This window comes from Silurus aristotelis (genome assembly GCF_946808225.1).
Source record: "Silurus aristotelis genome assembly, chromosome: 4".
Taxonomy (NCBI): domain Eukaryota; kingdom Metazoa; phylum Chordata; class Actinopteri; order Siluriformes; family Siluridae; genus Silurus; species Silurus aristotelis.
This window is the reverse complement of record NC_139577.1, coordinates 5,988,928-6,003,719: the sequence shown is the minus strand read 5'-3', so window position 1 is coordinate 6,003,719 and position 14,792 is coordinate 5,988,928. Positions and strand designations below refer to the sequence as shown.

The following is a 14,792-nucleotide window of genomic DNA, read 5'->3' as shown; positions in this document are numbered from 1 at the left end:
TGTAGTAAAAAATTACCTCAGAACAGCATGTATAATCAGTTGGCTTTACAAGATCATTCAATATATTCATTAAATGTGCCTGTATTTATAATGTTTTCACTTAAGTGAGCTTCATGTTGCTATTGGGGCCTTTAACTAGTTGTGAACCATTTTCTCACCTTGAATCCACACTGGATGTGACTCTGAGGCTCCTAATTCCTGGGAATAGACAAGTTTTTAGCAGTTTCAACCATAAATCACAGTGTATAAATTAATGAAATTTATACTTCTGAACTTTGGGTAAGAAATTGTAGCTAACCAGTGTTTAAAAAGGAAGGAGACAGACGCCACGCCGTGGTGGCTCAGGTCCACTGATGATTCCCCATTACTCAGTTCAGCTGTTCCTCATTACACACTTCACCTCCTCAGAGTCCTGAGCAGATCTTAATCTCACTTTTTTACACAGTTCACATTCCTCTTCTAGGCAATGCTAAAGTTTTTTGTCTCCTCTAACACACGCGAGTTCACTAATCAGCTCATTAACTACTGTGTACTGTGTGTATGTGTGTGTGTAGTTCACACAGCTGTTTCTTCAGCTAACTTTTTCTTTAAACCCAAATGAAGGCATGTGTCAGGGTTTAGTCCACAAAATGGGTTTAGACTTTACACCAAGAACATGCTTTGTCAACCTTGACCCATTTCCCCTTCTTTCCCAGAGTGTATAGTATATACAGCATGTTACACACTCCACAATGTATAGTGTACGTGTTCAGTAAGAGGAGTTGTAAAGGTCAGTGAAAAGTAATGGACGGGTGGAAAAAACTGTCAATGTATAAATTCCAAAACTTTCTGATTATTTACTTTTATATATATATATTATATATATATATATATATAGACACACACAATACAATGCAAGTTATTTTGGCAGGTGTAAAAAAAATACCGTAAAGGAGGAATGCATATAAAAATACAATGGTTAATATTTTTATTTCCATTTTTATAATTACTCAAATGGAAAGTAAATGAACAGAAGACTAATCCAAAACAAGTCAATATTTGGGGTGGGAACGTCAAGTCTTCCAGGTACACTTACAGTTTTTGAAGGAACTCTCAAGGTAGGTTTTTCCAAAAATCTTGGAGAAAAAACCTCAGATCTTCTATAGATGTAGTCTACAGAACTAGACTCCTTCTGTATCTTTCTGTAATCCCAGAGAGACTTGCTGATGTTGAGCTCAGGGCTCTGTGGGAGCTTTTACTTTCCCGACTCCTTATTCTTCTCTATACTGAAGATATTGTAGTTCTTAATGACTTTGACTGGATGTTTGGGGTCGTTGTTCTGCTACAGAATTAATTTAAGGCCAATCAGACACCTCACTTAATGTTATTGCATGATGGATGTCTGTATTTCTCAGCATTGAGGACACCTTTGATCCTGGTCAAATCTCTGAAATGAATATGAAAGAGCAAAAGAAAAGTGTGGCGCGGATGAGATTTTATAGGTAAAAGCAGTTTCTTTCTCCGGACAGCAGATGGCAGCATAAGACATCAAAAGGAATGGTACATACTGGTGACTGTGGTGTTCATCAGACAGTAGATGAAATGTCCCTGGATGCCACACATCTTAAAATGTATTCGTATCTCTGCTGAGATTGAAATTCTTAGACAGCATGTACAATACCGACATGTAACCTATCATCGTTGATACAGTAAGCCAACTGTCATGTAAGCAGACAATTGTATAGGGTTATTGGGAGAAGTCTCCAGTATCAATGCAATGCAATATAATATAATACGATGTAATATGATATATGATATGATAACATAAAGATCAGGCGTAACATTATGGCCATCTGCCTAATATTGTGTCCTGACCTGTCAAGCATTAACAGCATTAACTTATTCAGCAATTCGAGCTACAGTAGCTCATCGGTTGGACCAGACCACACGGGCCAGCTTTTGCTCCTCACATGCATCAATGAGCCTTGGCCGAAGACAACCTTACCAAGAGCATGAATTATAGATGGTGTCGAGCCTGTGTGACAACGTTCTGGTGAGAAGTACCAAAAAAACTGTGCCTACAGTCAAGCATAGTGGTGGTAGCATCATGGTCTGGGGCTGCTGGTACTGGGTAGCTGTGGTTCATGTACAATGTACTGTGACATTTTAAAGCAAAACATGATGCCCTCACTTTAGAAAATGAGCCGGACCACGGTTTTCCAACACGTAATCGACCCCAAACACAACTGCCTTGCTGAGGAAAACTGAAGGTGATGGAATGGCCAAGTATGTCTCCAGACCTGAACCCTATTGAGCACCTGTGGGGCACCCTCAAGCGGAAGGTGGAGAAGCGCCATGTGTCTAACATCCAGCAGCTCTGTGATGTCATTATGGAGGAGTGGAAGAGGATCCCAGCAACAACCTGTGCAGCTCTGGTGAAGTCCATGCTGAGGAGGATTAAGGCAGTGCGAGATAACAATCGTGCTCATACAAAATACTGACACTTTGGACACAGTTTTGGCATGTTCACTTAAGGTGTCCATCTGTCCGTCCGTCCTTCTATCCATCCATCTAAATTTTATAGTATATTTAGTTTCTTCTTTTTCTTTCGGCTTCTCCCATTAGGGGTCGCCACAGCGGCTCATCGGTCTCCATTCCCCCCCTGTCCTCGACATCTGCCTCTTTCACACCAACTACCTGCATGTCTTCCTTCACCACATCCATAAACCTCCTCCTTAGTCTTCCTCTTTTCCTCCATCTTGGTGGCTCCATCCTCAGCATTCTCCTACCGATATACCCCATGTCCCTCCTCTGCACATGTCCAAACCATCTCAATCTAGCCTCCCTCACCTTGTTTCCAAAACGTCCTACATGCGCTGTCCCTCTAATAAACTCATTTCTAATCCTGTCCATCGTCATCACTCCCAACAAAAACCTCAACATCTTCAGCTCTGCTACCTCCAGCTCCACCTCCTGTCTCTTACTCAGTGCTACTGTCTCTAAATCATACAACATCGCAGGTCTCACCACAGTTCTATAAACTTTCCCTTTCACTCTTGCAGATACCCTTCTATCACAAATCACTCCTGCTATCACTCTTCTCCACCCACTCCACCCTGCCTGCATTCTTTTCTTCACTTCTCTAACAGTTAAATATATATACATTTTCATCACAGTCTACAAATTGAAGTGCAACAATTTTAATGTATCAGATTTTTTTGCAGATCATTTGCAGCTTCTATATAAAGGACATTTTCCATCAGCTCAAAGGAGAAAATATGATGAATGAAAGAGATAATATAGTGGAGATGTAAATAGAAAGCTGTAAGTGGGCTGGCAAACACACAAACAAACCCTGAGTCCTGAAAAAAAGAACAAAGAAAGAAGACAAATTGTTCAGGATTCGGACTGGTGAGAGATTTGAGACGTTTCATTCTTTATCCCTCACACCACGGTTTATAATTGGCACTAATTGCAGTACGCAGTAGTCCAAATTTAATTCGGGTTATAGTATGGAACACAGTCATATATTTAACAAAAATAAACTTCACTTTAGTCCCAATTACTCTGAAGCTATTTTTTTCCACGTTCTCATAACCTTTTATAAAGCAGGTCTGTGAAGCCTCGTCTGGTGAAACACCACGAGGTTGGGGTTATAGCATTTCTTTTCTGACCTCCCTGATTTGACTTGGGTCACGCTCCGACCTGCTCACTGGGAATTTTCGTTTGCGGCTAAGATGGCGTTTTGTGGCGTCAAGTCAAGTCAAGTTTATTTCTATGGCGCTTTTCACAACAGACATTGTCTCAAAACAGCTTTACAGAATTTAGTTAAGGTGAATGGTGTGCATTTATCCGGGATGAGCAGCCGTGGCGACTGTGGCAAGGAAAAACTCCCTTAAATGTTATGAGGAAGAAACCTTGAGAGGAACCAGACTCAAAAGGGAACCCATCCTCATTTGGGTGACATCAAGAGTGTGATCATAAATCTTTCAACAATACAGAACACTGAAGAGTGAGAACTAACATGAGCACTGGAGTGTGTGATTATAAGTAATGTTCTTTCTACAGTCTTATACAGTCATTGTGGTTATAAAACTAGGAGCTACTAAGCAACTCATAAAATAGCTCAACATTTGAAATCATCACAGATCCAACACCAGCTTCTCCATGCCAGAGCCTTTAAACACTCAGGAAGGTCCAAACTCCACATGAAGTGGGATCCAATTGGCACTGGTACGTCTCTGGATGGTTCGGGATGTTTGCGGGGTCGGCATCTACTTCTTTAAAGGTCCACAATCTTCATAAGGTGGGACGTGACTGGGGCTGAAGCAACCTCAGGATGCCTCTGGATGGGACAGGAACGGCGTGTTATAAAAGCAAATCAGACACACGCTATTTAAACGCATAGTGGAAATAAATTCTGGTTTGTGGAAGGAGTCTCCAGTGTGAGCGCCTCTTTCAATTTTTCCAAAGTCCGAACAAATAAAATGCCTGCGATATCTCTGCGCTAACGAATACAGTACAAGAAGAAACAGAGCAAAATGCGCTTTCCACGTTCGCTGTTGTACCTCCGCTCTTCTGGGTAGATGTTCCACTAGATTTTGGAGTTGCTTGTGGAGATTAGTGTGAGATTATATAGGGAGGTACTGATGTAGTGAGGTGAGGATGCAATCAGGGTTCCAATTCACCACATGCTCTTATAGCAGCAGATCTTCCACTCCCAACCCATGTAAAGCTTAATGGAGCTGGCTTCCTGCACAGGGGTTCGATATTGTTTCCTGCTTATGTATCCAGACATCTTGTATGGTTGTGCTTCCAATTTTGCGGTAACCATTTGGAGAAGAATTACATATGGAGGGAAATAGCAGGTGTCCCAATAGTTTTGGCCAAAATAGTGTATACTGATGGGTAAATCCACTCGGCGATACGCCTCATTACACGCTGTGTGGACAGAGGGACACGTTCGTCGTCTGGAGGCGTCAGACGCAAAGCACGCATTCTTGTAGTCACGTTTCCTTCACCTCCAAAACCGATGGGCACAAGTCACTCTGACGACTTCTTCCCAGGTGTTTCTGCTTATCTCCTTGATGTCAAAACACGTAGAACATTTCTTCATGTGTATGTGACTATAAACACACACTCTCACACACACACACTCCACCCAGATCTCTATCAGCAGCAGCAGAAAAAGGAGTGAAGAGAAAGAAACTGCTTTGCATTGACATCACACATTCCCAGGCAACCTGGGAGCCAGTGGTTGTTGTCAAGGCAACAGTGTTTCACCCTGAAATGTCTCCTGTCTTTGTGTGTGTTCACGTGACCCTCATGCTCCAATATTACCACAGATTCACTACACCATCTTGCTCTGTATATATATATATATATATATATATATATATATATATATATATATATATATATATATATATATATATATATATATATATATATGTGTGTGTATGTATGTCACAGATGTGTCCTAAACACCTACAATGCACTCAAATCCTGACCCGTGTAGGGAACCGTGTGTGATTTGGGACACGTCCATACCTGTGAGGCAAATGTAGTACAATGTAGTTCAATACAACGATACACTAATCACTCTGAACTAAAGGTTTGCAGTTTGGGACGCAGCATCCAGCGTGGCCTATATAGTGAGCACTATAGGACAGGGTCGTTCATGAAGTTTGGGGCACATTTCATTTGGACTGAGATAGGGCACCTTAACATTATTACTGGTATGTCACAGATAACGGTGATGCGGTTTGGAGCGTATCCAAATCAGCTGAAGGTGGAGAGACATTTAGAATAAAGTTTATGTGGCAGCTAAGTAGTGTACATACTCTAAGTGATTTGGGACAGGTCCCTAACAAAGCAAAGTAAGACATTCTCAAGAGCAATTCTGTAGTAAATATAGTGAACTCCATAGCATTTGGGACACGTCCTTTAAAAAAAAAAAAAAAAAAAAAAAAAACCAGCACAATGCATGTGTTGCTGCTACAGTTGTCTACTCGGTGAACAGTGTGTGGTTTAGGACACGTCCATCATCATGATGAGGTTCGATATTGATGGCCACTCAGCCAACCGCGTTTTCATGCAGACCCAATTGTAAGTGGGCCTACGTAGTGAACAGCGTGCCTTTAGGAAGTGTCCCTAAAGCTTCCCTACACCTTGAACACTGTGGGAAGTTTGGGGACACGTCTATACTGAACCATTGGGAAGTGTTGGTATTTGATGCGTGATGGTTTCAATGATCTTCCAAGAACTAACTTTGTGCTACATAATGCTGCTGATGAAACAGGAAACACGAACATCAGTTCCTACAAAGCAGAAAGCAGGAAGTACAAGACGGCCGAAGATACGGGTAGATATTTATTGCAGCATCGACAGACCATGAACAGCATGACCATGAAAGTGATCAACAAAAACAAAAGTGTACCTGAGGATAGCATGAGACTCTCAAGCACCAACATGAAACATACATACAAAGAAAAACAAAAACAAAGTGTGTATTAGAATCAAACGAATACACATCATGCAGACAAAAGTATTGGAACACCTTTTGCAGATGTATGTGCTCCCCCCCCCGAACTGTTCCCACATAATTGTATAGGATGTCTTTGGATGTGGTTGCATGAAATTTCCCCTTCACACGAGCAAGGAGACCCTAAAACTGTTCCAGCTCCATGAAGATATACATTACATAATCTTGAGTGGAAGATCTTCTGCCTATACAGCCAGAAAACCTATTGGGATGAATGTGAAGGCTGACTGCACCCCCAGGCCTCGTCACCTTACTTACATCAGTACCAACATCCTCGTGGCTGAAGGAATCTCACAGAAACCGAGCTTTTTAAAACAGCAAACGGCGACTAAATATGGAATGGGATGCTCAAAAAGCACATACCGATCATCTACTCAGGTGTCCACAAGCTTTTGTCCTTATAGTATACACAGATCAGGCATAACATTATGACCATCGGCCTAATATTGGGTTGGTCCCACTTTTTGCTGCTCAAACAGTTGTGAGCGTTAACACCATTAACTTCTTCAGCAGTTTGAGCTACAGGACCTCACGCGCCACGACCCTGGTTTAGCACTCGGACCGCTTTTGATAGACCACTGCAGACTGCTTACAACCGCTGCAGTTTTGAATCCTTACGCTCGCCCATTTTTCCTGCTTCGAACACGTCAACTTTGAGAACAAAATGTTCGCTTGCTGCCTGAAAAAAACCCAACCACAGGTGCCATGATGAAGAGATAATCAGTTGTTATTAATTATGCCTGATCGATGTACATCCTATAATGCACCTGTAATGTCCTATAACTACATTCATAAATATTTCATACCCGATATTACAATTGTAATCTAGCGGACGGCTCGGTCATCGCCAGGACCCAACCTGTGGATTGGATGGAACTCGACGGAAGAAAGCTCTTCAAGGATACAGAGGAGAGTAACGGTGAGCGTTCTTGCGACTGATGTATTATGAATGCATTAATTAGGTTCCTGGCCTGCAAGCTCCTGAAAATACTTCCCTGCTCGTTCCCTGAACGCGATTCGCTTTCGGATGGCTACATTCGGCGCTCGTTTGCATAATATGCTAATCGTGATCTTTCCAGGACGGGCGTCTGAAATTTACACGCGACCCCAGCTGACGTCGAGCAGCAGCTACGGGGGAAGTGCGTGAACCCCTGCTGATCGCGGCTATGTTTTCTGTGTTTCTGTGTCTACTGTGCGTCAAAGCGGACGATCGGGAAATAACATCTGGCGACGTGTACGCATATATAACGTTCATCACAGTGGCTGGATTGTGTTTCGAAATGTTCAACATGTAAACTTTTAGCAAGGGCTTTTCATCACACTCTTCATTTCCCTGGATGAGGAGAACAGTAAATTAGTGTTTTTCTCTCTCACACATGCGCGCACACACACACACACACACACAAACACACACACACACACACACACACACACACACTTAAAAAGCTACATGAATAGATTGTCACATACACCAAGGAGGAGAATAAGGTTTTATATGAGTTTGTTGATTGATAGCAGGGAAATCTAGGTGTGTGTGTGTGTGTGTGTGTGTGTGTGTGTGTGTGTGTGTGTGTGTGTGTGTGTGTGTGTGTGTTTGGTTTACCCTGTAAAACAGTCCTATAAAACCCATCAGACAACAAGAAAATAGAGGACCAAAAACTTCCAAAAACCTCAGCAGAATAAGAAAACTTCCCCACACACTCACTACACCATAGCACAGGCCCCGTCCCAAATACCACTAACGCATTAAGGTTCAGTCAACTACTTCAACTACTGAGCTGGCTTTCTAGGGAACTTTATATCCTTAGACACCAGAATGAACAGGACATGTACTGGGAAAAGATGCGCCTGCAAAGATGTTCACTTGGCATAAGCAAAAAAAATAAATAAACTTAATGATAACCTATGGTCCAGTCCCAAATCGTCTGCAGGCTCTAAGTGGGAAGTATCTTTAATAGGTGCAGTACATCGGATGTAATCGCTGTATGTCTGACTACCGAGGACGAAATAGAAGAATATGAAATGTTCTACCGTCTATTTCCTACACTCCGATTAGCCCTAAAGACAAGAGAATGTAAACGTCCTGACTTCACACCCTACGTAGCAGACCCTCGATCAGTTAGTGTCCAAGAAAAAAAAAAAAGCACAAATTCGTTCCTGAGGTTCCATACTAGGTATTTAGTGCACTACTTAGGGTCGACGAGCCGTATTAAATACTCAGGTATATCTAAAGAGACATATAGGGCATGGGAGTTATTAGTTCTAAACCCTACATCACGCATACAGCCAAAATGGAGGAGTCGTTTGGGACGGAGCCGAAGCGGCATGCAATTATTTAGTATTCTTCTATTATTTAGAAGAAAGATCGGATACATTATGGAGATATACACACACACAAATATATAGAGTAGTGCGTCCGTCTTATACGGTGTTTAAGGCAATTTGTAAATATAAAGCTGTACGTAGGGCTTTTGACTAAACCTCGATTTACATCCAGCTTGTTTTTTTTCCTCATGGAAAAAAACAAAAAAAAAAACAAAGAACAAACAAAAAATGTGGTGTTAAATCTTGACATTGGCTTTCAATTCTTTTCTGAATGATTAAAAGAAAGAAAAAAAAGAGGAAGAAAGGCAGAAAAAAAAGGCAGAAAGAAAGGCAGAAAGAAAAAAGAAAGAAAGAAAGAAACAGACATGGGGGGAATATCAGAGCCACCTATGTGCTTAAGTCCATTTTTATAAAACTGATAAAGAAAAAAAGAAAGAAAAAAAAAGACTAAAAGTATTTTTTATAAGGAAAGAACCACAGGAGGAAAATTATAGATAAATATATACTTATAAAATAAAAGACTGATACATGAGAAAAGGTGGTTGGAACCCAACCGGATAAAAATGCGTGTGCGCGCTCACACACACACACACACACACACGCACACGCACACACTCCGTTCATACTCGTGAAAATTATTAAACGGAACATTTCAGCACTGAAGATTAAAGTTCATCCTGTTTTCAGGCTTCAAGATTTCACTTAATCCTTATCACTTCTTCCCTTCCTTTGCTAATGTACTCAGTGTGTAGTAAACACTTGTGTCCAGAAGGGGGCTCCACTTCCTGCTCCATGAGAATGGGAAGCGAGAGAAATGTCTTAATCTTTCTTTCTTCCTGGCCCATCCTCTGTTCTTTTCAGTCGTCGATGGCACGCCAGCTCGATCAGCTCGACCCCGCCCATTACCTTCTGCTGAACCAGGAAGAAGATCAGCACCGCCAGGAAGTAGATGCGCAACGGCATCCAGAGCCAGAGTCCCAGAAAGGAAAAGGCGATGAAGGCGTTCCAGTAGCACAGCGACGCGGCTTTGATCAGCGCCACCCTCAGCTCGCTCTTGCAGGGTGGGATGCGGGCGACGGCTTCGTCGAAGCGCTGCAAGCTGTAAAACGAGCGCAGACGCTCTTCTTTCTCCGCCCAGCGCTCCTGGCACCAGGCCTGAAGGGCACCGGCTTCCTCGGGCAGGGAAGACACCGGGTAGCGTCGCACGTGAAAGTGGATCTGGTTCGGGAAGGTGCCGGCCAGCAGGTGGCGCTCTGTCTGAGGGGCGCTGTGAGGGTATGCTACAGTGATGTCGTGCAGAGCGTCCAGATTGTTCGCTGTAAAACACACAAGACCTGAGGTGAAGCCGTTTGATGTAGAACTGCAAATCTTTGCTCATTTATACTCCGCTATGTAGCTAGATTTATGTAATAAACAAATAAACTAAAACTGGGGAATACTAAAATCTCCCGAATCGGAGATCCTGGTGTTGTTCTTCACTCATTACTAGCTACATCTGAAATCAACTGCCACATCCGAGAAGATTTATTCATTGTTAATTATGTTCTGGCCAGTCAGGCTCTACAAACAAAAGTCTGTGTTTAAGCGTTGCTTAAAAAGGTCTTATTTATACATATATTTTAGAAACCATGAGTCTGAATGCTGTGATTGACTGGTCAAAGGTACAATGGCCAATGAGCATGCACAGTTTATTTTTTAATATATTTTTTTTTTTTTACAGCTCCAGAGAAGAAACATTGCCTATTATTGCTAAAAGAACATTTAGACTTCTAAAACCTTGTTAAAATAATAAATAAAAATAAAAAATAATAATAAAAAAAACTAAGGTTACATAGTGCTGCAGTACCAAAAAAATTTTTTAGTATAGTCAGTAAAGGTCGATCTATTTATCGATTTTGCCCATTAATCGGCACCCATAGTTTTTCCGGGTGGCGTGATTTAATGCAAGGCCTCTAGGGGCGAATCACTGATGCCATGTTTTTTAAAAGTGTCTTTTTAATTTTATTCATTTTGGATATAACTGCTTTTATTTATTTAGAGTGTTAGTTTCAGTTTAAATGTCTTATTTTCCTCAATATTTATGAATGTAATTAATATATATCATTTAGCACGTCTTCAAGGATCAATTCAGTTTTTTGTTTTAATTTTTGTAATAAAGTTCTGTACAATTGTACGTTGAGTGTTGGTTTTTTTTCCCAGTATACATTTTAAAATCTGTCGGTTGATTAATTGGTTATGGTGAAGTACAATCCAACCTAGCTACTGGTATCGGTAAAATCCACTAATTGGTCGACCTCCGATTTCATATAGTAGTACTAAAGGACCGGATATTTAATAAGAACTAGAATAGAAAACAAGAGATAGAAAATGAATGAAAATCTCGAAATAACCACAATAAGGGGAAAAGTATTGGAAGACATGACTTTTCCAGTCATATATCATACAGCCCCATTCTTTATCATGCTTACTTTCAGTAGATCATTTTTACATATAACAAAGACCAAGTACTACAACAGAGGTGATCGGCCGCTTTGCTGTGGGTGCTCCTATGCTGCGGAACAATTTAAAGGTAAAAGGTGCTTTATACTTGTAGAGGTTGACCAATAGTGAATTTAACCAATACTGATAGATCGATAAATCAACCGATACTGGCAAAAAATTAATCTAATCAAAGTCTAATTCATATATTATTTAGGACATTTTCATGAATCTTTATATAATATATAAAATATAAAGATTCATGAAAATGTCCAGCAATCCAATATTGGTGCCGATGAATAAGCAAAACAGAGGAATCGGTTGGCCTTTAAATTACAGTACAGTAAAATTATTTCTTCACATATCATAGTGATGTTAGGAAGCTGGGGTCAGAGTGCAGGGTCAGCAATGATCAGACATTGCTCAAGGGCCCAAAAATGCCAACTTGACCTTTAGTAACCCAACGCCTGAACCACTGAGCTAATCATCTAATCTACATCAGCACCTGACTTTACCAACACCCTTGTAACTAAATGAATTTCACACAACTCCAAAATCGAGGGGAACATCTTTCCCGAAGAATGCAGGGTATTAAAACAGCAAATGGAGGCTAAATATAGAATGGGATGTTCAAAAAGAAGATCATCTTATGGGCCATATAGCGTCCCTGTTCCTGTTTAAGAAAAAGTCATCGCTGCCTGATTAATTGTCAGAATATTTATTTATAACTGGGTTTTGCGATTAGCGCTCAGGCTTTTGTATTATCGGCAAGACGCGCAGACTTTAATATCCGTTTGCCGCCTGATAGCATCAAACCCTCCACGGCGTCTCGCCTGGTGAGTCAGCCTCGTCCCTGAAGACGCGCTCCTCGGAATATCATTCTAACGTTCTTGGTTGCAGCTCGCCAAAAAAAGCACCAACGCTTATCATGGTTTATTTCTGGCAAGGTGCCCGAGTGTAACTCGCTTTATATATAGCACTTTTAAATCCCCTGCACCATACACACAGACTCTGGGCTGTTTACAGGAGTGACGCCTGCCAGAATTAAAGCATGGCCAATGTGTTTATTGGACAACATGCCCGGACAGCGCCACACACACAGATTACTGGAATAGGATCTCTTGGGTGTAACGTCATAGAGTTTGACACCTGTTTAATGGTGCATTAGTATCATTCACACAGCTGTATGGCTGCCAGGTTTACTGCATTGCAGTGTGCGTGCGCGCGTGTGTGTGTGTGTGTGTGTGTGTGTGTGTGTGTGTGAGTAAAATGCCTTTGCTCTACAATTAACGCTACCTGGAATATCAGAGTGTTCTAAGGAAAGCAGAAACAGTTCCATCTAGTTATTAAAGACAGAGAGGACAGGGATCAAATGGCAGCTGTGTGGGACTTTATGACAGACACAAAAAAAAAAAAAAAAAGGAAAAAAATGTTTTATATATATATATATATATATATATATATATATATATATATATATATATATATATATATATATATATATATATATATAAACTGAATTATGGTCTAGAATTATATTTAAAAGAAAATGCTGGAAAAACACATAAATGTGCAAATTTCAAGACATTCAATACCATTTTGATTATCCAGAGAGACTTACATTTATCTCATTTATACACCTGAGCAGGATTAGTGGCCTTACTCTTAAGGAACCAAGAGCAGCAGCTTGGTGCTGGGATTTGAACGGTCCCAAGACCGGATAAATGGGGAGGGTTGCGTTAGGAAGCGCATCCGGCGAAAAACTTGTGACAAATCAAATAATCGGATCACGAATCAGAATTTCATACCGGATCGTTCGAGGCCTGGGTTACCAGCGAGCCAACAGGCTGCTGGTGGAAATTGTGCTACTGTTGGCCGAAGGAGGAGAAGGAGAGGAGGAAGATGTCTTTAGAGACAGCAGAGAAAGGAGAAGTGTAGGTTCGAGTTGGTACTATAAATGTTGGTACTATGACGGTAAAGGGGAAGAGATAGCTGATATGATGGAGAGAAGAAAGGTGGATATGTTGCGTGTTCAGGAGACCAAGTGGAAAAGGGAGGAAGGCCAGGAACATTGGAGGTGGGTTTAAACTGTTTTATCATGGTGTGGATGGAAAGATAAATGGTGTAGGGGTGATTCTGAAGGAAGAGTACAGTAAGAGTGTAGTGGAGGTGAAGAGAGTTTCTGATAGGGGGATGAACGTGAAGCTGAAAGTTGAAGGGGTGATGATAAATGTCATCAGTGCTTATGCTACACAAGTCGGCTGTGAGATAGAGAAGGAAAATTCTAGAGTGAGTTAAATGAAGTGGTGGAGAGTGAACCTGGGAATTAATGATTGGTGATTGGAGCAGACTTGAATGGGCATGTAGGTGAAGGGAACAGAGGTGATGAGGAGGTGATGGGTAGGTATGGCCTTAAGGAGAGGAATGTGGAAGGGCAGATGGTGGTAGATTTTGCTGAAAGGATGAAAATGGCAGTGGTGAACACTTATTTTAAGAAGAAGGAGGATCATAGGGTGACGTATAGGAGTGGAGGAAGGTGCAAACAGGTGGACTATGATCTATGTAGGAGATGCAACCTGAAGGAGATTGGAAACTGTAAGGTGTTGGCAGGGGACAGTGTAGCTAGACAGCTACACTGTATAGGAGCATAGGAGAGTGGGGACTGAAAGAAGAATTAGATGGTGAAAACTGAAGGAGGAAGACTGTAGTGAGAGATTCAGGGAAGAGGTCAGACAGGGGAGAATTGCGAGAGAGAGAAGTGGAATGAAAGTCAGTAGGAGTAAGACAGAGTTCATGTGTGTGAATGAGAGGGAGGGCAGCGAAGAGGTAAAGTTGCCAGGAGAAGAGGTGGTGAAGGTGGAGGAGTTTAAGTACCTGGGGTCAACAGTACTGATAACTGTGTTAGAGAAGTGAAGAAAAGAGTGCAGGCAGGGTGGAGTGTGTGGAGGAGAGTGTCAGGAGTGATTTGTGATAAGGGTATCTCCAAGAGTGAAAGGGAAAGTTTATAGGACTGTGGTCTCACCCCTAATGGGAGCAGCCAAAAGAAGAAGTTGTCATACAGCATAAAAAAGCATGGTGTGTGCATATTTCCAGGACCAGCAGGAATCAGGTGGAGAAAACTGATCATTAGCAGAGTGTTTAGCTACACGGTAACGCTGGAGTCATGGCAATGTCGCATCTGCATTTATTTTTTTTTTGGCTCCATCCTTTAATCCTATTACACTGAGGAATTAGTCTGTGAACTGAGAGCTGGTGATGTGTTGCATTTATAAATGTTCAAAAAAATAATAATAAAATATATATATATATATATATATATATATATATATATATATATATATATATATATATATATATATATATATATATATATATATATATATATATAATTATTAATATTGTTTTTCTATTATTATATTTATAAAAAAATTAAATACTGCAAGTAAAAATAAGTAAATAATGTCAA

At 41.0% G+C, this 14,792-nt stretch overlaps 1 protein-coding gene across 5 annotated transcripts in view; it reads right to left on the bottom strand.

The window, feature by feature from the left end:
* Nucleotides 1-6,338: 6,338 nt before the first annotated feature.
* The window catches only part of lclat1 (lysocardiolipin acyltransferase 1), a 28,946-nt gene continuing 20,492 nt past the window's right edge, over nucleotides 6,339-14,792 (bottom strand). For 4 of the 5 annotated variants that reach the window (XM_083540514.1, XM_083540515.1, XM_083540516.1 and 1 more), the window contains one exon: nucleotides 6,339-10,164. In XM_083540514.1, the coding sequence (XP_083396640.1) occupies nucleotides 9,668-10,164 (497 nt within the window). In that variant the 3' untranslated portion in view covers nucleotides 6,339-9,667. The remainder of the gene's footprint in view (nucleotides 10,165-14,792) is intronic. The other variant, XR_014533385.1, reaches the window with a different exon arrangement.